Source organism: Pelmatolapia mariae, linkage group LG12 (assembly GCF_036321145.2).
Source record: "Pelmatolapia mariae isolate MD_Pm_ZW linkage group LG12, Pm_UMD_F_2, whole genome shotgun sequence".
Taxonomy (NCBI): domain Eukaryota; kingdom Metazoa; phylum Chordata; class Actinopteri; order Cichliformes; family Cichlidae; genus Pelmatolapia; species Pelmatolapia mariae.
The window spans coordinates 13,504,183-13,529,140 of record NC_086237.1 but is presented as its reverse complement, the minus strand read 5'-3'; the positions used below and the strand labels follow the sequence as shown (position 1 = coordinate 13,529,140).

Here is a 24,958-nt window from a genome sequence, read left to right as displayed (position 1 = left end):
AACCTAAAGGCTCGGCCTTGTGAATAACATAGAAAAACCATTTAACACATCTTCACACAGATTTCCACAGCTCACCTGTACAGGGGGTGGGGTGGGGTGGTGTAGATTGCTCTACCAAGTGGAAGTACACGCTGCTTCCATGGTCGCGCTATTTATTTTATTCCGACACAACACTGCTTGTGAATATTCATGATTGTGTGCCTCTAAACGTCAGGACGCAGCGGTGGCTCTTCCTCCCTGACAGAGCGGAGAGGCTGAGAGAGGAGCGACAGCATGCCAGAGCCCGGCTGCATCGCTCCCATCGACACCGAGCGTCGTTTGACTGCATTTGAGGGCAAATCTGCTCTCAACTCATCCCACGGTGCAGCGCCAAGGGAGGCAGCGATGGTCTGACGGGACACAAACACAGAAAGAGACTCGAAGGCAGAGAGAGAGAGAGAGAGAGGAAAAGGGAGAGGGGAGAAAGAGAAACGCCGCTTTGTTTTTGAAACGCGCACATACATACACACACACACGCATATATATATTTATTTATTTGTTGGACATAAGCGCATTTGGATTCATATTTGCAGAGCGGGACGGATCGGGTGACCACAACGCCTTTGAGGAAGGAGATGCCACAGAGGAGCGGCGAGAGCTGTGTGACGCTTCAAAACCAGGGCTTTTCTTGCGCGATGGACGAGACATATTGATGCTAAGGAACTGGCGAATTACCACGTTGCGGAGGAGAGATGTTTTGCAACTGCCGGGGGCTGCTCGGGAGGATGAATGCCTCCCGTGGCGTCATTTCTCGCTTGTAATATGTAGGTGAAGCGAGTGCAGCTGTTTGTCGACTAGTGAAGCTCATAAAAGCATCGCTCACTGGTTGGAGCCGAGCTCCGGGGACGCTACTAACATTTCCCACCTTGTAAGTTCTATGTGACCGGTGCGGTGTCCCACTACGGAGCCTCCCGAGCTGTCCGTGGTGCTGAACGGATCTGCCAGCCCTTCGGGTCTCCACGAGTTGACCTTCTCTCCAGCGAGCACAGAAATCACCCCGCCGCAAGACACACTGTAAGGTGACAAAGGAGGCCACCACTCATGAGCGTTTGCCGGGCTTGACTGAGTCAGCCAGACAATATTCTCCTTTCATGGCTGTGGCACGCAAAATCAAAACTTTGCTGACCGTCAACATCTTAGTGTTTGTGGGGATTATACTGTTCTCGGTGTACTGCAGGATCCAGGACCGATCCGAGGAGCTCATCCAGATAGGGCGTATTTCTGACCAGAGGCTGCGAGCCAGGAATGGCAAAGTTTCCAACTTGGTGGACAGGCAGTCAATTCTCCAGAGGCTGGAGAGGCTGGAGGATGTGGTCTACAACCAGTTAAACGGTAGGAAACTGCTCAAAGTTCTTAGTTGTTAAATCCGTGATCTATGAAAGCAAACATTTTATATTTAGCACACAGGGAGTCCTTGTCAGCCAATTTATCGGGTAATAAGATGCGCTCAGGTGAGTTTGACCTGGACCATGACTCATGCATTTTATTTATTTATTTATTTATTGTCAGTCTAGCCTCATTTCTTTGGTAAAAGCGCTTCACTGTCACATAAATTAATGGCTATATTATCAGACTTGCGCATTAATAGGATAATTATGCATTGTATACTTTTTGCATGTGCTTAAGCACAAATTATATCGGTGTTAATGTACTTCCCTGTGCTGTCACTGACCTGTTGTAAACTTCACACGAATTTCTGATAATTATCGAGGTCGGGGCAGAATCGCACTTGGAGAAAGTCTGTACGCCAGCAGCATTCCTGCCATTTCACTGGAAGCATCGCTGGTGAGATATGTCAGATTTAACTGGCAGTCTGCGTTTTGAAGGAGAGTCTAATGTACTACCTCTATAACACAATGACAGACTTTTACAGGATTTCATTACACGGGCATTAGTCTGTGGGTCAGATCTGGTCTCTTGACCACAGCAGAAATCTTTTTAAATCAGGTTACGTCTTACTCTGCCTTACTGTTTTATTTAATACATCTATGTGTTTTAAGCAGGAGAAGGTCGTGGTGAGTGAGTGGGCTTCAAAAGATTCATGAAATGAATGAGGCATGACTACATCAGCCTCAGCCTCTATGTTTATGTGTACTTCATGTTCTTTTTGGTCAAAGGTTAAGCAACCACACGTATAACCTATTTAAACGAGTTTAGCTAAAATATCCAGTGTCTTTTGCATTCCTGTAAGCGACTGCACCAAAAATATCTTTGAGTACTAAATAATTTTTTGGCAGTTTTTTTTTTTGCAATGAAAGAAACAGATTTCTTGAATTAAATGCTTTTTTTGTTCCAGAGTGCTCACTCACATAATAAGGGATAAGTGGGATCACAACTAATATGTTCTCACATCCTGTGATTACCACAGGAGTGCTTTTCTACCGTGCATCATGAACCGTACCAGATGCATCTGCATGAAGTGGCTGACTTGATGATGACTCAGTGACTGCTAAACTTCAGCCTTTTGAAGAGCGCATCCAGTTTGGAACTCTGTATTCACAGTTATTTGGGCAACCTTTTCTCTCACTAGTACAGGAGGGATCTGTTTTTGATCCAGTGATGCCTCATCTACAAAGGCTCTTGTTTTCAAGCCAAATAATGAGAAGGCTGCATGGTAGACTGTTACACTGAGTTACTGATTTGTTTCTTGACACTATAGCTAAGGCTTAATGATAGAGAGCAGAGATTTTATCATAACCTTTTAATAGTCAGCCTCCTGAAAGCCATTTAACCCAGAAACTTTACAATAAAGACATAAACAATTTGAAGAAAGTAAGCATGTCTCTTTTGCCACTGAAGTTGCATTATTTTATCTTAACTCTATGGAGAAAGATTAAGAAGACAAGGTGGGGCACTCCATTTGACTGTTTCCTTTAAGACCCTCACCAATGAATATTATTTTTTAACATTGTTTAGTAATTTGGAACAGGTTTTATCCTGTATTATCAACATGTGATTAACTGCCTGATAATTACCTGTGTATTGATTCTATTTAAGCTAAGTGTGAGTATTGCTGTCATTTGCGGTCCTGCTACTTTCTCTCTGCTCCGCATTCTGTTTTGCTTCTGTGTGCAACTTGAACAGCAAAACAGAGACACACAGTTTTGTTTTAGTAAATTTTAATAGGTAGAGCCTAGCCATTGCTTCAGGCACTTTGAATTTTCAGATGCACTCATATGATTTAGTTTATCCTCTCTTAACACCATGCTGTGTTCAGGAACATCCTGATGTACAAGTGAAGCAATGTGCATAAGTGTGTTGTCCTCTCCCTTCCCCACTCCTGCTTAACATGCAAACATTTTAAGTGGTACAGGGCTTTCTAGTGGATGCTGTGGCAGGAGTGTGAGGTGGGAATTAATTTGCATATTCATAGATCTGTGCATACAAAATCAGGCAATGATGTGGAATTACATCAAGACCATTTCAAGGCATAAAGAGGTTATTTTCATAGAAAAAAAAATCTAAATATATATTTTTAATGATCAGAGATGAGTTTTCAGGTATTTCATGAATGCAGAGGGACTTGTCGGGTTAGATGGTGAATGAGGACCCCAGATGGAAGCAGTGATCAAAATGAAACCAACCTTTTATTGGAGGCAAAACAGCAGAAAGAAATAAACTCCATGAACCAACATAGGAAGAATTAGGGGTTGCTCTAATAACTAGGAATCTGGCATAACCAGGGGTGTTCTTGGTGACTGTTGTCCCAACTTCAGATCATCATTGAGCTCCTTCTGTGTAGTTTTGTGCTAATCCAACACCTTGTAGTCCATTCCAGCCCTGTGCAACTCTACAGTCTTGTCCCTGATGTCCTTTTACAGCTCTTTGGTCTCAGCCATGGTGGTAGAGAGGTTGGAATAAAAGAAATTTGTTCTGTGGACAAGTGTGCTTTATATATATAAGGAGCTGAGATCATGAGAATCTGTATTGATCGATTCATTGTAATCTCTGTGCCACAGGGACACAAAGCCAATCCATGGGAACCAGAATTCAGGATGGTTTGTAAGGGATCAAATACTTATTTTACTCACTGACATTAAAATTTGCATTGTGTTGTTTTATGGATTTTTGGGTGATATTCGCTCTCTCTCCATTAATATAAAACAACAATAAAAATGAGAGACTGTTAAGGTCTCTGTAAAAGTGTGCAAACTTACAAATTCAGCAGGGGATCAAATAATTATTTCCCCCACTGGAGACAGGATGAAAGCGAGACAGTCAATACAGCAGAGTATCACTGCTACTGGGCATGAGCACACAGTGTCTGCACAGATCATGTTGACTGTGGGACTCAAGGTCAAACAATAGGCTTTTATATCTACACAAAATGTATTTTTCAGATTCTAAAGACGAGCTGCTGTCCCAGCTGAAAAAGTACGAGATGTACGTTGTCTCATTCCATGAGTGCGATGTGTATTTGAGTTTGTGAATGCCGACTATCTCCTGGAAGGCGTGTTTCCTCTAATGCTAGGCATGTGCTGTCAAAAGAGTCACATCAATTTCATAAAATATTCTCAGACCTGACTTGTCTTTGCTGTTGCACTGCTGAGTCCAAGTATCTGGGGCACAATTTGCAGGTTTTTCACAAGTGTGCTGAAGAGGGGAACAAACCACAAAGTGCAGAGCTGGCACAGTTCCCTGCCTGCCAGGTATCATACAAAATATGACAGAACGAAAGCATTTTTTTGACCTTGGAGTGAGATTCTTTGATTAACAATGACACTGAGTGTCAGGCTGTTACACTGAATTTCAAATGGAGCTTCACATGACAAGTTGCTGAATTCAACTGCAAAAGTGCAGCTGTACAGAGTGACAAATGCAGATGTATTATTTGTAAATAATCTCTATGCGGTCCAAATCATAAACATCAATCCGTTTCGGTATAGTCATTTGTCTTAAGCAGAAGCAGGAGCGCACAGTGGATGGATGCTGACTGTCACAGGCCTTGCATGATTTTTCACAAACTGTATTCTATGGCCACTGGGGATAACTATGGTGAGAGGACTCGACGCGCCAATAACTATTATCATGTCCAGCAGCGATATGAAGTAATCGCCCATTCCTCCTGTTGTTTATTGCCTACCTATGGCATGCCATGGGATATGCAGTACAGTCCAATTAGATTTGAAGGACATAAAAAAGTCAGAGAATTCTTATTTCACGGTTGCCTGAAGAACGAGCACTAGACTCCCAACAAGAAAACAACGGTCAAGCTTTTCCAGCAGCCCATTCTGTGCAGAAATGAGTAACATGAGGGTTATCAGCAGCATTGCTCTGCTGTGGATGCCACCAGCTTTGAGTAATCAGATGAGAGGTTTTAAGCTTGTTAACAAGCTTATGAAGTAGTGTTTTTGACTTAAGTACAACATTAGCACCGATAAATACTTCCTTGCAGGTACTTAGCTGCTGAAGCCCTCTAAGTCTTACTGACTTAAATGCACACTATACCCAGATATTGTTGGCCATTTAGAGAATTTCTTTTGACACTGTTAAAATGTTTTGTTTGGAGTGTTTTGGTCAATATTGAGATGGAAATCTTTTACTTTAGAGTTAGACATCCATCGTGAAGTCCTAATTTTCAGTTATTGTAGCGAGAAAAAAAAGCGCATGATTGCAGGATTAATTCACCCAGTGGAAAAGTTGACTGTGCCTTTTAAAGTGTATTTGGGAAAGAAACGTCGATTGATTGATATTCTATGTCAGTTTTGGCACAGCTGGAACAACTGCAAAAACAAACTAATTTGAATTATGTACTGTTCCCATTCACATGCTACATCATTTTGGCATTTATGAGATGTAGTGCACAGTATTGTAGGACTGTCAGCATAAGTATTCTGAAAAAAATGTTCTGAGAAAACTGTGTGTCGAAAGCTAAATACAGCTCATGATTTAGAAGCTTGTAGAACCGCCTTTTGCAGCAACAACTTCAAGTAATATGTTTTGAGTTTTAAACTATTAAGTCCACTCTTCTTTACGGCATTGCTTCAGTTCATCGAGGTTTGAGGCTCTCTTAAGGTCCCACCACAGCATTTCAATCAGGTTGAGGTCTGGACTTTGACTGGGCCATTGCAGCAGCTTGATTATTTTCTTTTTCAGCTGTTCTGCTGTAGATTTCCTGCTGTGCTTGGGATCACTGTTTACACTAGAATCATTAGAATACTTAGATATACACTGAAACTCATGGTCGACTCAATCACTGTAAGGTGTCCAGGTTCTGTGACTGCAAAAACGCCCGAGATCTTATAAAGTTCTAAAAAGATATAGTAAATCTGATCTCATTTGCAATTGAAGATGTCAACAGTTTTTTTTAAAAATGTCTCTTCCTTCGCTTTTTGAAGGTAGAGGAAGACGCAGCACTGGTGAAACATTAGCTTATTTAAATAACTGAATTAATCAGTGAACTTTGGTCTATGGTGCCTTTTGAAATTTTTAATGATAAAAGTAATACATTTTATTTAAAAGTGCCTTTCAAGACACTCAAGGACACTTAACAATAGAGTAAAAACACATAATAGAACAAAGACAGAACGAAGAACAATAAAAACAAGATAAAATAAACAACCAATAAGTTCACAGTGAATATGCAGACTTGAACAGATTTTTAGTTGAGATTTAAACTGGGGGAGAGGACCAATGTTTCTAATATCCAGAGGTAGGGAATTACACAGCCTGGGAGCAGAGCAACTGAAAGCTCTGCTTCCCATAGTGCTGAGGCAGAAAGAAGTGCAGCAAGTTGAATAGAAGAAGAAGATCAAGTGAGCGGGCAGAAAAGGTAGTTCTAAACAGGTCAGAAAGGTAAGGAGGAGCAAGGTTATAAAGGGGCTTGAAAGTGAACAGAAGAAGCTTGAATACTATTCGGAATTTCACAGGGAGCCAGTGAAGTTCCTGAAGGATAGGGGTGATGTGCTAGTAGGAGGGGGTTCTGGTAATAATGCGGGCAGCAGAGTTTTGAACCAGTTGAAGCTTATGGAGGCACTTTTTGTGGAGACCATGTAAGAGAGAATTACAATAGTCAATGCAGGAAGTAATGTGGCTATGAACTAGAATGGACACAGACTGGATGGAAAGAGAAGGACGTAATCGGTTAATGTTGCATAGGTGGAAATAGGCAGAACAGGTGAGATCACTGATGTGAGATTTATAGGATAGTGAGCTGTCAAGGATGACACCAAGGCTCTTAACCAGAGGTAAAGGGAAAACCGTGGAGTTCTCAATAGTGAGAGTGAAATGATTTGCCATCAGTAAGCTGGATTTGATGCCGATGAGAAGAATTTCAGTTTTGTACTCATTGAGCTTAAGAAAATTAGAACTGAACCAGAATTTTAATTCGCATAAGCATTGTGTAAGAGAAGGTGAAGGTCAAGGTCAAGTGGCTTTATTGTCATCCCAACCATGTGCAGTGGTACAGTACACAGTGAAACAAGACAACGTTCCTCCAAGAACATGGTGCTACATATGACATATAACAATTGACACAGGAATACATAAAGTGCAATGTGCAAAATTGCAAAAAATTGCAAACAAAACAAAACAAAACAGAGACAGTGCAACACCAGACAGAACAGAACAGACACAAGACGATGCAGACACAACAGTGCAATAGAAATTTGCAAAAGACTGAGTGCTGTGCAAAAAGTAACTTGGTGTATGAAGGTGTTCCTGTATGTGTGTATGAGATTGTTCAGATAAGTGCTTGGTAGTGACATGTATGATGTGTATGAATGTATGCGTGTGTTTGTCAGTCCAGTGGGAGAAGAAGGTGGGAGGGAGGAGTCCGGCCTGCAGGAGAGATGTAATTGAGTGTCATCGGCAAAACAATGAAAGTGAAGATCAAATTTAAGGAAAATGGTACCAAGAGGAAGAAACTTTATTATGAAGGGAAGAGGGCCTAAGACTGAACCTTGGGGTACACCAGAAGTTACAAGGAATAAACAAGAGTGGAAGGAGATACGTTTGGAATCAGGCTAGGTGCGTGTCAGAGATGCCAAGAGAGGAAAGTCTGTTTAGAAGGATGGAGTGAGAGATAGTGTCGAAGGCTCAGATCCAAAAGGACGAGAATGTTGAGAAGACCAAAGTCAACTCTGAGTAGAAGATCATTAGTCACTTTAAGTGATGCGTTTCTGTACTGTGACATGAGCGGCTTTTGGTCATATTTGGTATCAAGTAAAACAAACTACAAGAGCTTATATTTTGCAAAACAAACACACAGCTTCAGCTGTTACATTCAAACATACTTGTGTTTTTACATAAACCCGTACAGAGCGGTTCAGTGTGGGGAGATTTCCAGAGCTTGACAATTGATAAGCTGCTTGGATAACTATTGTTCCGAGAGGGGCTATAGTCAGTCAGCAATTGCAAGATTAAGGTATTTAAAAATAGGCTTATACAACACATCAATATTTATATATTTGGTTATTTTCATTGTGATTGTCTTACATTTGAACTTACTTGGATTGGACACCAATGAAAGTACCTGAAAGCCATTTGATTCGCTGCCTCTCTTCTTTTATCACCTTAGAGCAGAACTGCTCTAAAAATAAACTTCTTAAAAAAACAGATGTTGGTGTTAGAGAGCCCATGTACTGCTATTGTGTCTACTCCTTTCCTCTGACCATCACTGGAAGCATCATTGTCTAAGCTCAGCTGTTGTCCCACAACTTACAGGCACACTGAGGCGCTTGTCATCAGCCATGCATGTCACTTCCTGTCTTTCCCCACTGCGTAGGAGCTGATGGGCTGGCAGCCTCGCGGGTCCAGCTGTAGCACCAGATATGCTTCTTATCTATATACCCAATTATAGGGAAAAATCTAACGCTGTTTATAGGCCAAGCCAGCTCAAACAAAGACTTGATGAGGATGGAGAAACAGCCCTCTCACTCCCCTCCACGCTGGCATGCGCTTGGCACTCAAACTCAATTTTGATGATACGTATCATAGTGCGCATATACGTTTTGCAGCTTGTAATGGTGGTGGCTGCAGGGACATCACATCTCTGCGTGATGAATCCTGATGAAATGAATTATATTATAATAATGATATGTAGATGAGGCGCTGGTTGACAACACAGTTTCAGAAACAGATAACAATCAATTCTGCTCAGCCTTGAGGAATCACGATAACAAATTCAGCGGCTCACCTGACAATCAGCAGGCAGCCGCAGAAAATAATGTCAATTTCAGATGGAGCGAGCATCCCTCTTATTTATACTGCTGGCTTAGAGTCATGAAGTGATTACATTACCAACATTTAATGATGATATCCAGTGACTGAAGGGCATAGGCCAGTTTGCCAGGCTGGATAACTGATCATGTAAATTTTCTTCATGATTTCTTGATGCAGAACAGCTCCTACATCCTACGGAAAGGAGTTCCTCATGACTGGGTCCCGTCTCAGTGTTGTAACATTCTGACACACTTCAAAGACTTTTTGCTATTTTTCCATCGACGACCTTGTTCTTGCCTCATTTCATTGCACACTTTTAACCCGACCAACACGGCAGTAAACATGAAACTTTGAATGATTTATTTTATGCTTTATATCTGGAGTACATGAGCTATTGTCAGTGCTTTTGCATGTTTAGAGATAACTTAGTGGTCTAATTGGTATCAATTTCCAAATCGGAGTTCTCATCCTCTTAAGATGCCTGGCTCCCAGATTTAAACCAGTGCTTCTCCCAGCTCTCAATGTTTCATAGATTTGTTTTGGCCTTTGAAGACTTTAAATCTCTTTAGAATGAGTTATTTTCCTCCTCTTCAAGAGACCACTGAAATCCTCCACCTCCCCTCAGCATCAATATTTAGAACTCTGCTGCATCACTTTGGACACACTTAAAACCACTCATGCTCTTAAATCATTTATTAAAAATGGGGTCATCTTTGAATTTGAGACTCTTTCTTGTAAAGGTCACATCGGATTCATTCTGAAGGTTGTTAGATAATTTATAACTGTTGTGGCTCTTACTGTATCATGTCAGATGGTTTTGGACAAACGGGTTGCGAGGAAAGAGCGCAGAGACGGATATAAGCTGGGACACAATGAGAATGAAACCGGTGCATGTCGTCGCAGATGAGCCACATTGCGCTGATCCTTTGGATGGGAGTGAGGCCTGAGTGGGAGAAGCAGATGCTGGGCTGTAATTGCCTCAAAGTGAAGTTGTGAAAGTGCAATGGCGCTGCTTGAAGGGCTACTACCACTTCAGAAACAGTGAATGGGAGAGAAGCTCACAGAAAATGTGAAATAAAATTTTTTATGCTGGAATATTAGTTTTCATTCACAAGAGTTTCACATTTTCCTTTTTTTTGACCAGAATACAAGAGCCTACTAGCTGGATGCTTTTATACAAAGTACCCCGCAGGATCATGTGTACATACATTTTTAGCTTGTGTAGACGCTGTGGCAGGAGCGCTTTTAGTCCTCACAATGTTGGTACCATGCTCTACCCACAGACAAACAGTCTAGGTATTTCTTTCAGATAAGCTTTCTATCTGAAAGCTGTCCATTTTTGGAAAGAAAATTTGCTGTGCAATAGAAATATGTGGCTTTTGCATATTCAATATGCATATTATGCATAATGTATGCATATTCAAGTGATTACTTCCAAACCAATTTTACACGAATAGACACCAAACTCTAGAAAACCTGATGAATGAATCAATGCCAGTGAAAGCTATTTTACTATATGAAGTGATCTCTGGAGCAACATCAAAACAGCAGCTAAATTTAAAAAGAAAATCTTCAATAAAGATTATTAAAGCTTGTTGCTGTACAGTTTACATGTCAGCAATCCAACCTTTTGCTGAAACGCTAACAGACAGACAGCGGCGGATCAGACTTTAAGGTCTCATCCCATAAAGGAACCTTCAATCAGACCGAGGCAGCTGTAGACAGGAGGGAAGCAAAAAATAACGCAGTGACCAGAAAACAAAGCTGGCAGGAGTTGTCCTGCTTCCAAGACACACGCAGAGACAGAGAGGCCCTCCAGACTTGAGACTCTGGCTCTGGAGGCTATCTGTGTTATTGTGTGACACAGGCAGCTATGACAGATGGCTTGTCCGTGACGTGAACCCCACCCATACTTGTCAAAATGCCACCACATTGGCTGGTGTCGGGCATGCTAAATCCCTCTCGTGGGAGAAGCCAGTTTGCAACCATTCAGCTCCAATTACAAATCTTCAGTCGCACCCGAGGATTTGAGGCCATCCAAATATGGTGATTACTCCTCAGTTCCTGGAGGGGGTGAAGCTGAGAGCTGAGCTCTTCATCGGTATGCGCTGTTTGCTTACTGTCTGTGTGTCCATCTGTTGATATGGAGAACAGACGCAGCTCGATTATTCTGTGGAGGCCACAGTGGAAGCTTGGCTCGCATAACAATTATCTGACATTATCCCACAGTTTCATGGAATTTTAAATAGTCAAACAATAGTGAAGGCTGGCACGAACGCATGACAACATGTCCTTATAACAGTTTCTTTGTAGTTTAGACACTGCACAAAAATTATTTTTGGAGGGTGGGCGCTGTTAATGGGAGTTTTGCAATGCGGGCTTTTTAATTTTCCCATGGCAAAGACTTATATTGTATTTCTCCCCAGAAAAACACTGAATATAAAAATCGCTATTTTACAAACATGGAGATTGCTTGCACCACAAAAATTGCAGTGTTTGTAAGCCTATAAATAAGGACAACAATTATGTCCTCATATTAAGATTTTATTTTCCTGTGATGTCATCAAAGCATTACTATGTGCAATTAAACATACAGTGCAAAGTTCTCCAACCTGATGACAGATTTTCAGCAGAGCCAAAATGCTTCTAGTAATGGCTAAAGTGGAAATATAGCTGGCTCAGGGCAGCTGCTTGTGACCCAGGAGGGTTTGGATTTTCAAAAGTCAGAAACTCGGTCCCCACCTCAGTATTTTACAGTACTGTGGAGGTCTGAACATGCACTTTTTTTCCCCCTCAGCCGAGATGTCACTTTTGACACCGCACGGCATTTTTCTCCATCCCTTTCTGAAAATGTCAGTGTCACAGCACCAAAGCGACGGCTCGTTAAACACAGTCATGAGTCATTTTAATAAGAGCAGAAGGGTGGTTTGAGTCCGGCACTGAATTTAGCTGTGTTAGACCGAAGGAGCATACTGTAACACGATTGAGGCTGAGTGAGAACGGGCTCCCATTCACTGCTAAGCACGCAGCCAGGCAATCTGGCCACTCTTTGGGCTCTTTGTGAGATAAAAGGACCTGCATGGAACAAGCGCTGTTTGAATAACCACTCCACGGTCGTGGTACTGCTGCACACATGCTCCCAGAATGCTTCTATAATTAGCTGAATAGAGCCATTAGGTGTTCAGTGCAACATCTGGTGTGGCCTTGTTGAATCAAAGGTTTCTGAAATAATCAGTCATTTCAAATCTACAAGAACAAACTAAGACTTCAAGACAGTGAAGTTGTGTATGATCAAATCAGAATATTGTTTATACAAATTGATTTTGTTTTACATCTATGCTACCACCAGCTGTTCAGCTGATTCACACATAGTGAAGACCCATATATAAAATCATGCATACAATCATTTGACACATGCTCGCAAAACCGCGAGCTACCACGTGTGTTCTCTAAGCAAATTAAAAATAGTACAATAAGAACAAATGCTTATGTGATGTGTTTGCAGCAGTCCACACACATTCCACATCGGAGATTAACCTCAGCTTTAGACCGGATGCAATGTCAGGCTGAAGATGGAAACTGAGTGTAACGGCTTGACAACAACTCCACGGTGATCATGCCAGATTTGAGATCCAGATTGTTTTTTGCCGATATTTCAGTAGGATTGCAAGATTTTTTTTCTTCCTGTGAAGGTTTTGCTTCGGTTATTTCTCGTATCATTTCAGATAACTGGTATCAACCTCAGACAGAGTTATTAATTAGTCTGCCATCTTTGTGATCTTAATTAAAAGGAAACCCTCTTAGAGTTCTCATGCAATATGGGGTGGAAAAGGAATGCTTCTGAAGTCTGAAAACCGCAGACTAGTGCAATGGTTTGCAAGAAGCGTGAAAACCACTGATAGTTTATAATAACTGAAAAGAAATCCCGGAACTCTAAGATGTGAGGGATTTAAAGACACACGAATTTGGTCAAATTAACACTATTGAAAGTCCTGCTGTTTTAAAAAGCTAAGAAACAAGTATCTGAAAGTGACTTGCCAACTGCGTTCCTCACTGGAGTCTCAAGGAGGTCCCGATGAAGAATCTTCCAAAGTCTGATCCATCTCTGTTGTCGTGATTTTTTTTAAAGTTGTTTATGATGTGGTGCTGATGTTTTTAAAGTGCATCCTGCATATTTATCTGGAGCATATTGTGTTTTGGATGTTGTTAAAAAGGCATCCACACAATAATTTGATCCAGGGAGAGTTATTCACAAAATTCTAAACTCTATCTGTTGTCTCTGTAGTAGTAATTTTAGGTTTTTACTTATTTATTTTGTTGTCAGTCAAACACTGAATCGAGAGCTTTTTAACAATAAAAGGAGGAATTTTTTAATCTGAATGTACAAACAAAAAGACAATGCACATCTAGCTTTATAATACGGAGCTTTGATTTGATGGCATCAAAGTGATATGCATTAATAAAATGGTAACCCGAACAAAACGCATCAGTAACCCAGGTAAAACTATAATCATTATCCTTCTCAGTGTGGGTTTCAGAGAGTTTTTCCTTTCACACTTGATTAACCACTGACAGTTTCATGCCTGCTGTTCCATATGTGACCTAAAGTTGTGCACTATAAATTCTGTCTGGTGTCTGTTGTAGAGTTGGCCGTTCTGCCACTGTGTCTCTCAGCTTCAGCTCTTCTTTGCTCTTCCCTGTGACGTCTGTGTGGGTGTTTTGCAGCTTCTTCATTGACAGACACTGTAATGGTACCCTATGGATGAGCCCCGCTGGGTCTCAGAGCTGCCGTGCACCGGTTTCTTCACACTGCTAGGCAATGTCAATCACCTGCCCCCTCTTCTCACCTGTCTATGTCTGCTCTGTGTCTGTATATGTGTGTTGGAATTCATGGCTACATCTGTATAATTGTCTGTCGCATGTGTTATTTTCTTGGCAGGTTTAGCAAAGCCCATGGGGCTGGTGGAAGGGCCCGGAGGCCTCGGCCAGGGGGGAGCTGCTGCCACTCTGGGAGAAGATAGCCGCGATGCCGAGAGGAAGTATGAGGAGTATGGCTACAATGCTCAGCTCAGTGATCGTATCTCCCTGGACAGGAGCATCCCAGACTACAGGCCTAAGAAGTATGTCTGCCTGTGTTTCTGCTCATTTTATGTCATGTACATTCTTCTTCCAGCTACAGCTCTACACCTGTTTTTTTCCCCTTGTGGCTGGCTCTGTAGCCTTCAAAAAAAGACTTGTTTTAGGTTTGGTTGGCTTTATTTTTTTACTGCATGAAATGTAAGGCAGAACTTACATTATCATTGAGTGCATTGTGCATTTTTCCTCGTCCACTTCTTTTATTTATTTATTTATGTTTTGGTTATCCTCTGCGACATTTACTGTGCAAAGTTGAAACAGACCGTAATGCAACTAGTGTTAGAATTGATAAACTGTACAAATATAGCCTGGGGCTGAGGATTAGTGGACTTTGCAAGAGCTTCTTGCAGGTTCAGGTGAGGTCAAAAGTGCAGGGAACAGTCATGTCTTTGTAATACTTTCTTAAAGTCAGAAAGTCACATGTGGATGTGTTCTTACTTTTACATATTTTCTTTTTCATGCATGCAGCAGTAAAATGAATAGCAACCATATGAGTTGACTCAGCTTCTGGGTGCAGGCCTCCACTGTTTTAGATGTTTTTGAAGAGACAGCTTTGTGTCAGCAGTATTTCTGTGTAGCATGTCTTTAAGCTAAGGGTTTAAAAGCTCACAGTGTACACTACAGCCTCCAGGCTCACTGTGTCCCGAACATCAAAAATTTAAACACCTCAGAAAGAAACAGTCTTAGGCTAAGTTGTAGCATTGCCACATATTAAATACTGACCCCCTGGATATTTACCTTAGTCTTAGCTGATGTTTTTCCTATTTTGTGTTTTTTTTCCTGCCATAAAATGGTATTGGTCTGTGCTGTTCAGGGACCCAGGTGGAGCGACCTTCAGCATGTTTGCTTTTGAGAGCAATTTAACTGTAAATGTATATTAGCCATATAATAGCTCTGTAGATTATACAGATTGTATATATAGTCATGCAATAGACTGGCAAACTGTCCAGGGTGTACCACACCTCTCACCCAATGAGTGCTGGGATAGGCTCAGCCCAGCTGTGACCCTGAAGCAGAAGAAAATGGATGAATGCATAGAGTCTGTGGAAGCTAGCAATGAGGTAACAGATCATTATATATCAACTAGCCGAACTTAACTAAGCCTCTATAGCATGCTGTTATATAGTTTTAGCACATATTTTTTTAGATCGATAGATGTAGCAGTGCTGTACATTTTTCTTTTTTTTTGGTTTTCTGACGTTATATAATCTTTGATGTCAACTAGCTAGCTGACGTAACATCTAACGAACTCAAGCTACCAAATCGTCTTTTTAGTGCATGCCTGGACATTATGCTTTGTTGTTACACCTGGAAAAAATGGCACATTGATCATTTCACTGGAGTCAAAAGAATTTGGACCATTTTTAACCCTCAGTAGTTTCTCAGTGATTGCTTAATATTAGGAATTGAAGGAGGTTTTGGAAAGAAACTAGCTAATCACGTCAAGATAAAAAGCCAGTTCCACTGCCAGCATGCATGTATAAGCTTAAGGTGAGACGCAGCATGTTCCTTCAAAGTGTACTATTATGTATTTTCAGGACTTCTTCCACAAGACACTGGACCCACTGTACTCAGTACCTGCTGTAGGCTAGTTGATGAGGTGTCATGTAGGCCAGAAACTGTCTCATGCCAGTTTTCATATTAAATAGAAAACTGCTAATGTCACTCTTGTAAATTTAATGGCAACAGCGGGAGAAATTCCTGTGGTTTATATCATTAATTTTGCACTGGCTGCACTGAATGTCCTATTAGCACATGGCATGTAGTAAACTTGCCCCAAATTTAAATGAGGAGCCTCATAATCCAGCTACTTTTGTTTCCTAATAATATATAATATAATTTTGCAAAAAGTACATTTCTACTGTATTTATGGGAAGTGACATGAAAGTACATTGCTAGACATGCCTAACATGACAGGAAGTGCAATAAGATGAAAGCAACATTTGAGCTGTTTTAATGTTAAAATGTAGATTTTATTTTCTTTGCAAAAGAAACCCAGTAGACACCCAACAAAGAGCCTTAATTTTCCTTTTTTGATGTTATATTTTATATTTAGAAAGTGAATTATAGTTATGAAACAATAGGAGGTGGAGGAGATGGCTTGGGTTTTGGGGGCTGTCAGTGGCGTTGATATCAGACAATGTCAAAGAACAATGGTGACAGGCAGAAACACAGAGAGGAAATTTGACAGCCCAGAGAGGGTTTTAGTGTGGATAGCTAATGATTTCATCCATGCTGCTTTGTTTTAAGTTCTTTTTCACGCCCAGAAAAATTAGACAAGAGTGGAATGGGAAGGAGGAGATTGGGTTAAAAAGAGCTTATTAATTAATAAAGTTAGCTAGGACAGCTTCTGGAATAGAGAGGTTTTATGAAAGGTTTTTTTTTTTTTTTTTTAAATTAAAAGGGTTGGCTGGTTGTTGGAGGGCTGCAAGATAAAAAAAAAAAGTGTGTGTGTGGATGGTTTGGTTTCCAGTTTCAAATGATGCTGCCTTTATTAGTGTTAGTATTCAGATGCTTATTGGTGTTTGGATTTTGTGCTACTTCCATCGTTGACCAGATTCTGACAGCTTTTCTTCATCCGCTTTCCTCTTTCTCTACCTGTGTTTATGTGTCCATATATTAATGCATGTATTTTCACAATTCTTCACCCTCATATACCCATATACACAAAGACATTCTCAGACTCCAAAAATAAATACACAATGTCAAACTAGATAAAGCTTTTGTCTTTTTTATTTTTTTATTTTAGAAACTGCATGAAAATCAATACAGTGGAAAGTGAATGCAGTTTTTTTTTTTTCCTTTTCTGTTTATGTCACTGAAGTCGCACTTTGGAGAACAATAGAAACATCGAAGTGGTGCTCTGAGCATGTGAAAGAATTGTTTGGAGGAATAAAATATTGCGTGTGCAATCAACACAACAATGCAACAGCCAGCGTTGTTATTGCACTAGTGGTTGTGGATTTCTTTGTTGCCTTCACACGTTGTCTTTCTAGTGTTTTTGTCCAGAAGTTTTCAGTTTTTTTAAGGCTCGTGCAAAGCCTTTGAGAAGATTTCTGCCTCTGCTTTAGAGCAGGGACCTTGTTCTAGTCCCCCTTTTAAAGTGGTGTGACACCAAAGCTAATCTAGAACTGAATGTATGACTACGACTTCAGTTGCTGTAATGTACACTAAATCTAATGAACTCTTAAGATTTATATAAGCAGTGACCTGGAAAACATGTGTACATCAATCCGCAAATCAAAAAGTAGTACGTGCTTTTGTCCTACTTATTGTTTTTCAGCAGCGTCTGATTACAGTTAATGAAAAAATATTAACACCTAGCAACTATCCCGTGTTAATATTATGATAAATAATATTATGATTATGATTGTGACTTTTTGCCTCTTGTTTCTACCTGGTAATTGTTATTCGTTGTTGAAGGGTGAGTTGCAGTTTAATAATGCAATAATTATGATAATGAATAATGCTGAATCTTTTTTTTTACTGCGTTTGCAGCTCTTGAGCTTGTTTTAGGATCAGAGGACAGAACCTATGAAGCAGTAAAGTTTGGCATGCTTAGGGGATTTTTTGTGACAGAAATTACATTTTCAGCAAACCTGTCATAGGTTCTGTCCTCTAAACACTGACACGCATATCACTTCTTTTGACTATATTAGTAACATGGCATATGGTTAGCCATACAGTGTGTCAGTCACCTGTCACAACCAATAGAAGCATGCCTTGAATCATACCAGTGGTAGACTATATAGCTCAAATGTCAGGAAATACTGTATGGGAATAATATTCACATATCTGTTTAATTTCTGTTTGGTTACAGACTCAAAAACAATATACATTAGGTTGATTAAAATACAGTGAAAATACAGGACTTTCACTTTTATAGATGCAATAAATAAGTTTCAAGGGTCTCTTGTCTTAAAGTACAACATCTTTGTATCCTCCCTACATGGACTCTGTGGTTGTGTAACCACTTCACCTTCTTTTCGCTGACCATACTTATAATGGTTGCTTTTGTGTACTGTTTCAATGAATATAATATGCTAATGAATATGTGCTATGATAACTTGATTGAATGAATGACCTGTTAGGTTGCTGTTTTTTTAAAGGGAGAACACTCTCAACTATCCATGTAGCACCCACTGGCTCTGTTCCACTTGTGAAGACGTATTGCTTCAATCACCAGTTTTCTCAAACTTGATCATGAACAAAATTTATAAATGCATGAAGGTCTTCATCTTAGTTAATTTGTAGTCTGTGTATCTTATTGAGAAACAGTTGCTGTAACATTATAATGATGATCTGCAGTTTATTGAAAGAGATAAACATAGAGACCGCTTCCTCGAGGTCTTTTTTAGTTCCAATCTCTACTACACCCATCGTCTGATCTATTATCTCTGTGATTCTCAAATCCCCTTTCAAATTATCGGTTGTTATGGAAAGTTATAAATTTTTACATGGAGAATTTATTAAATTAAAATGTAAAATTAAATCCACATTGGACCACAGCTTGTACTGTAGTGTGTGCAGTGCAGCTTTGCTGACACATTTTCTCCCCCAACATTATATTGCTGAAGGAACTGCTTGCTTCTTGTCTTTTTCCCTCCCAGGTCCACTTGGTGGAATATTTTGTTTCACTCGTTCTGTCTCGATGAAACTTGCTCACTAACAAAGCACAATTCTTATACAGCAATTAAGAGGTGTTGATTAAGCCTAGGAAGTTGAACAGATCTGTTTGTCAGAGTGAGAAAGTTTGTAAGTTTGTCTGTTTCAGAGAGTTTAGTGATTGCTGCATCAGGAAAGCTCACAGAAATGTATTGGAAGGTTTAGGTATAAAAACCTATTAAAGAAAAGACCACTGGCTTCCTGCTTTAGGTGGCTGCACCAGCCTTGTACGGTGTGCAAGAGAGTTACATATTTCTGATTTCTAATTCAGATTCAGTAATTATATCCTGCCGGCAAAAGGTGACTGCCGCAGTACCGAAGTGAGGTTAAATGCAGGAACCAGGCACCTCCTGTCTAATGGGCTTTTAATTGAGCAGAAGCCATTGAGCAGAGAGGACTTTGATGACTACAGGGAAGCAAAGTCCATCACCATAACCAAAAGAATCTACACATTTCCAAGCCCTCTCTTTTTAAACCTGCCTGTCGACAGCAAAACCAATTCATAATAATACAGCAGCGTTTGTGTCTCTCACAAAAACCTGTAATCCCTGCTCGCCACCTGCTAGTCTGTATTTCTTCTTTCTGCCCTTCTTTCTGCAAGTGACATTCTTAACTGAAATACCAAAGGACTTAAGTAGGCTCTATTTTATGTGACTTTGTACCTGCCATTCGCTGTCCTTGGGAGGCTTAAGTATAACAGCTCATTGGGCTGTGGAGAGCGAAGCGATAAAGGCAGACAAGCCAGAGAGATTACTGATGCCCAGAAAACAAACAACCAAATATATATATATATATATATATATATATATATATTTATACATTATGTAACTCGTGTCACTGACAAATCGAAAAATACAATTCAAAGCATCCAATCTGCTTTTCACCCACCGGTTATACGTGAGGATTTTTATTCAATTACTCCGAATCTCACCTCTATCTTTATTGTCACTTTGCTGATTTGATTTCTGTTTTGTCAAAATAGCCGTTAAAGCTAAAACCGTATCGAGGCGTAACGCGTGCCCTTCTTCCCTGAGGACCCCACGTCTTGCGTTTGCCCGCCTGTGGGAGGGTGATAACCAGCAAGGGAGGCTGAAGAAACAGGCTTACCTCATCTCCTAAGCGTCTGATACTGCAGAATGGGATCATAAGGTCTCCGCGGTGCAGAAGCTCCTGCTGCAAATTGATGCTCTTTCCAGTGCTACAGTTTATCGCCCGGATGGCGGGTGGGGGTCGGCGTGAGTGGAGTGTTGGTGGGGGGCAGAAAAATGACAAAGCAAACTATTATCTTTCAGGGAGGAGTGTTCGCAGATTGGAAAGTTGCTTTGGTGTTGCCTGCAATGCGCGGGTTATGGGAGGTTAATGTGAAATTACACAGCAAATAAGAGCGGCCAGCGGGGAAAAAGTCAGATGGAGTGGCTGGGGCTGCAGGCTGCTGGAGAAGGAGAAAAGGGGGAGGTGTGATAGGAATACATCTTAATCTGGCACTCTGTTTCTGTCAAAGCTTGTTCCGGGTCAAATTATGAGAGCTGGCCAGTGAGCTCAGTCCCATTACTAACAGATGAGTCGATCGCTCATCCTGTTACGGCTTTACAAGGCTTCCCCGCTACTCTAGACAGGTACAAATTTAAGGTTGAGCGATGCCCTAAATTGGATCCAGTAACTAGGGCAATGGAACTACAATATCACTTTACGATGTCGACACTGAAATCCACTCTCGCACCACGTCTCAACTAGAAGCAGCCATGCTGCCCGTGACATTTTCAAGATTACTCTGGTAATGTTCATTAAACACAATCTCTGCACTGCATATATGACTGGCAGGGGTGAAATATACATTACTTTGTTTTGCAAATTTGTCATGCTTTAATTGTGTCTCTGCAAAGGAGAGCTGCGGCACAAAAGAACCCTCCTCAAACTCACTGCCAGATTTGTCCTTGTATTTATAGACCTGGCAGGGCAGACTGAGAGAGGCAATAGAGAAAGCTGCGAGAGGGAACAAAGGAGTTTCTGAGGGAGAGCACAAATGCACACGGAAGGGCTGCAGTGATACAGTGAAGGGGTTATCAATCAAAACGTTCGTGCATTTACTCGTACGCAAAACACAAGAATCTAGCTTAAAGCATAAAAATACACAGAGCGCTTCATCATAAACACTCTCTGTGGCTTGGTTGTCCTTTTATGAGCTCTGCTGTCAAATACATGTAGGCTGTGGAAATGGGTGTGGTTGATAACAGAGCGTGACGTCAAGCTTTACAAGTCAAGAGAAGCAAACATGAACAGCTAGAAGCTACAGCTGGTTATAATTCCTGTGAATAAAAAGAAATCAGTATTGGAAAACATCTCATAAAGACTACAGTTGCTTCGCAAATAGTTACTTAATAAACCCAAATTTAAAAAAAGAAAATCCAACATCATGCCGGACAATTAATTTTGGTTTTTTTTCTTCATTTTCACTGGCTGTTTGGTTTAGTTTTCATCACTAAAAACGACTCTGTTATGTTTAGGAAAAGTAGTTTCTAAATGCTTCTTCCCAACAATAATCCTGCACAAATTGCACTCAACAGTATCCTGTACATTTATATGTCATGCCCAGCAGTATCCACATGTGACAAGTTGGGAGTGAGTTACCCATCTTTATACATATCTCTGTTTTTGACATAAAGATAGTCTTATTTTATGTTTGTCCCTTATTTCTTTCTTATTTCTACACCGATCAGCCACAATATTAGAACCTGATACTGTGTAGGTCTCTTTTGTGCAGCCAAAACAGCCGTGACACATGAGGGAATTGACTGGGACCTCATGGGGTATCCTGTTGTGTCTGTCACTGGGAAATTGACAGTGAATAGGGCTTGTTCCAGCGCATCCAGTGAAAGCATGATTGGACTGGGATCTGGGGAGTTTGGGGAGGTGGGTCAAAACCCTTGAGCTTTCTGTTGTGTTCAAGGTACAGAGCTAAAGCACGGTGATGGTGCCGCTGTCCAGGAGTACCATCACTATGGATGGTACCTGCTGAAATGTTTAGGTGGGTGTTAGGTAGGTGTCACATGAATGATGAGTTTGCCAGCTGGACATTCTAGCAAGATAGTTAACATTCATAAAACATGTCTGTTTTTTAATGCTCTGGCTGAACAGTTTATGTCTCCAGTGATAGCACATGCGATATTTTGCATTTAGACCTCAGACTTCAGTTGAAAAGAGAGTTCAAACTTAAAGTTGAGAGGCATTAAAAAGTTTAACTTTTTCCAAAATTCATATTCGCTATACTAAGATGTGATACGGAGAGCATGCAACAGATATGCAAAGTAAAAATGCAAAGTGGATGAAGGTAAATAGAAGACGACCTTTCAGAAATGCTTTTTTATATTTTTATTTATTTATTTATTTTAGAGAGATATGGAAAGCATTTACTATATAACTTCACAAGTAAATAAGATGCCATCTGCTGTGCCATCTCACATATTTGCTACTTCTTCCTTTGCCAGTTCTCATTGTTAAAAGGTGAGAAATTTCTTCACTCTCGTGCACACAAACACACACGCTCACACACAGACACTAAGTGGCTGTGCAGTGAGCACCAGGAGTCTTCCACTGGGTGGAACAAGGATGTAACTATAGCACCATGCCGGGCTCCATCTGCTATGTGGCCATCCCTCTGTGGCCTGACCCCACGGATGCTGCTGAGTCAAAGTGACATTCTGGTTCACAGGGGTATTAGAAAGCCGAGCATCAGCAGAGAGGTAGCTCACAGCAAGAGTGGACGAGCAGCAAACATACCTTTTGTTTACTTCTCTTTTTTTTTTAGAGTTTACACACCAGTTTTGATTTTCATATCAGTGCTAAAAAATTTCAGTCAGGACAACTACAGCCAATAGAAAATTGTTATTTCCATTTCAGTAAGTTATATTTGGATCTAGTGGGAAGAGCAGGGCGTAACCAGCTTATAGATAAGACAGGTAAACAACTTAAATAGTGCACCCTAGATGAGGTCTGCTAATTGGATGCATCAGCTGAGCCATTGGCTAATGTGAGCTGGCACTAAGATCGGCTGATCTGGGAGATCCCAGCATTTGTGGCCTGTCAGAATATGTCTGACTACATGAGTATAGTGATAACTGAAAATATCACCACTGTCATTACTGTTTTTACGACTAAGGATGATGTCAGCAGCGTTGGCGCCTCTCCGTCTTCGTATTTAGCAAAACACTTTAAAGGCTGAGAAGGATTTACTGAAGCTAAATGGGAATCATAGTTTTGTTTACCCTGTAGTTCATTTCTATCACTATTCAGACGCAGAACAGTACTAAAAGTGTTTCCTGCTCTTGTAAATAATTCAGCCACAGCAGTTATAATAGCCACCTCATTATCCCCACATAATGAATTAGGGACGTGAAAACATGGGGAAATAAAAGCAGATGTGAGTGAAATGTGTTTGTCAGGCATTGAATTCTGAGCCTAATTGGGGCCGTGTGGCGGGGGTGGGGGGGGGTGGCAATCGCAAGATGCTGACTGCGTGTATTCACAGTTGCCATAGGAATCAGTTAAGTGCTTCTGTCCAGTTAACACTGTTATTTCTTACTGCAAACTCGCAGTGCGTCTTTCAGAGAATACTGTATTTTTCCGGAAATGACAGGGAAGTTTGCCAGACTTGAAAACAACTATTATTAGCCGAGGAGAGTCTCAGCATCGTGACAGAATGTTTGAACTTAGAACAAGTGACACTAGTGCACAGATCATTTTAATAATTGGGTCAGTCTCGGTAGCGGCACGATGTAGGACTCTAATCACAGATGTACAAAAGGGGTTGCTGTGGAGTCTGTGTGAGGAGGAGGCAGAAAGTTGAAAATGGATAGGGAGGGCTCCACGGTTATGAAGGATGAAAGGAGGCTGAATGGGAGAGGGAGGAGGACACCGAACATATCAGCAGCCTTTCTACTGCAGGAACCATGAGCAGACACCCTGATTGGCCCTGTAAGCCTTTTTCTGTGCAGTATAAGATCCGTCTGACTCACACAGTGATGTAATCATTTTGTGACAGATGCAACCCTGCATTCATTTTATGTTATTTTTTCTCCACCTCTGTGGCAGATGGTATTATGTTTGAATGAGCAGCAGTCTGTTTTTCTTTATCTTAATTCCAATAGGTAACTTTTTTCCCCTTTTTTTCAAAATGGCACATGTTCCAAGTCAAAGCAATCAACATTGAGTTTTTCAGGGACTCTCAGAAGTACCCACTCCAGAGTAGGTCCTTTTATTTTCCCTGAAAATGGCCGTCAGAGACTTTGTTAAATTGTCTAATAGTTGTTTCGCTCAGTATTTCTAGCATTTGTATCTCAGTTTTGTGTACGTTGTTTTTGAATCTGATTTGGTCTTACATTTGAGAAGAACACAGAATAGCAATCTTTATTATTGAGTCTTTATTATTCATGTATTTGGCTTCTTCACATTCAGCACACACTCTCCCATTACACACAACGGAGATAAAACGCAGTCAGTTTGACTTTTGGCTGCCTGCTTCTACTAGGATATGTTGTCTTCATCGTACCATTAGCACTGAAAGGAAACTATAACAACAAACTTTACCCTCCATGTTACCAAAGTCATACTTAGAGTTTCTGGTAGGCTGGCTGTGCTGTGTGTTTTTCCATGTGGTCTTTTTGTTATCTTTAGTTTCTTTTCTTTTGCAGATGAAAACTGGGTCATTAGTAAATTATAATATTTATTATTCCTCTGCCTTTGAGATAAATAGTTGTGCATCGGAGAGAAATATAAGAGTGTTTGCACTATGAAAATTCCTCTTTTACAGAGCATTTTACTCACTCAAGGGAAAAACTTCTTTTTTAAATCCAACCAGCAGAAGCAAACAATGAGCCCGATGTTAACACATTCAACTCACGAACATCTCTGATATGAACATTTTAGCCTTTGATATGGTTGTAACTGATGACATTGTCTC

At 40.7% G+C, this 24,958-nt stretch overlaps 1 protein-coding gene across 1 annotated transcript in view; it reads left to right on the top strand.

The window, feature by feature from the left end:
- The first annotated feature begins 252 nt into the window (after window positions 1–252).
- galnt9 (polypeptide N-acetylgalactosaminyltransferase 9) overlaps window positions 253–24,958 on the top strand; it is a 100,485-nt gene continuing 75,779 nt past the window's right edge. Inside the window, exons 1-2 of the mRNA XM_063489793.1 lie at window positions 253–1,371; window positions 14,141–14,321. Of these exons, the coding sequence (XP_063345863.1) occupies window positions 1,131–1,371; window positions 14,141–14,321 (422 nt within the window). The 5' untranslated portion in view covers window positions 253–1,130. The remainder of the gene's footprint in view (window positions 1,372–14,140; window positions 14,322–24,958) is intronic.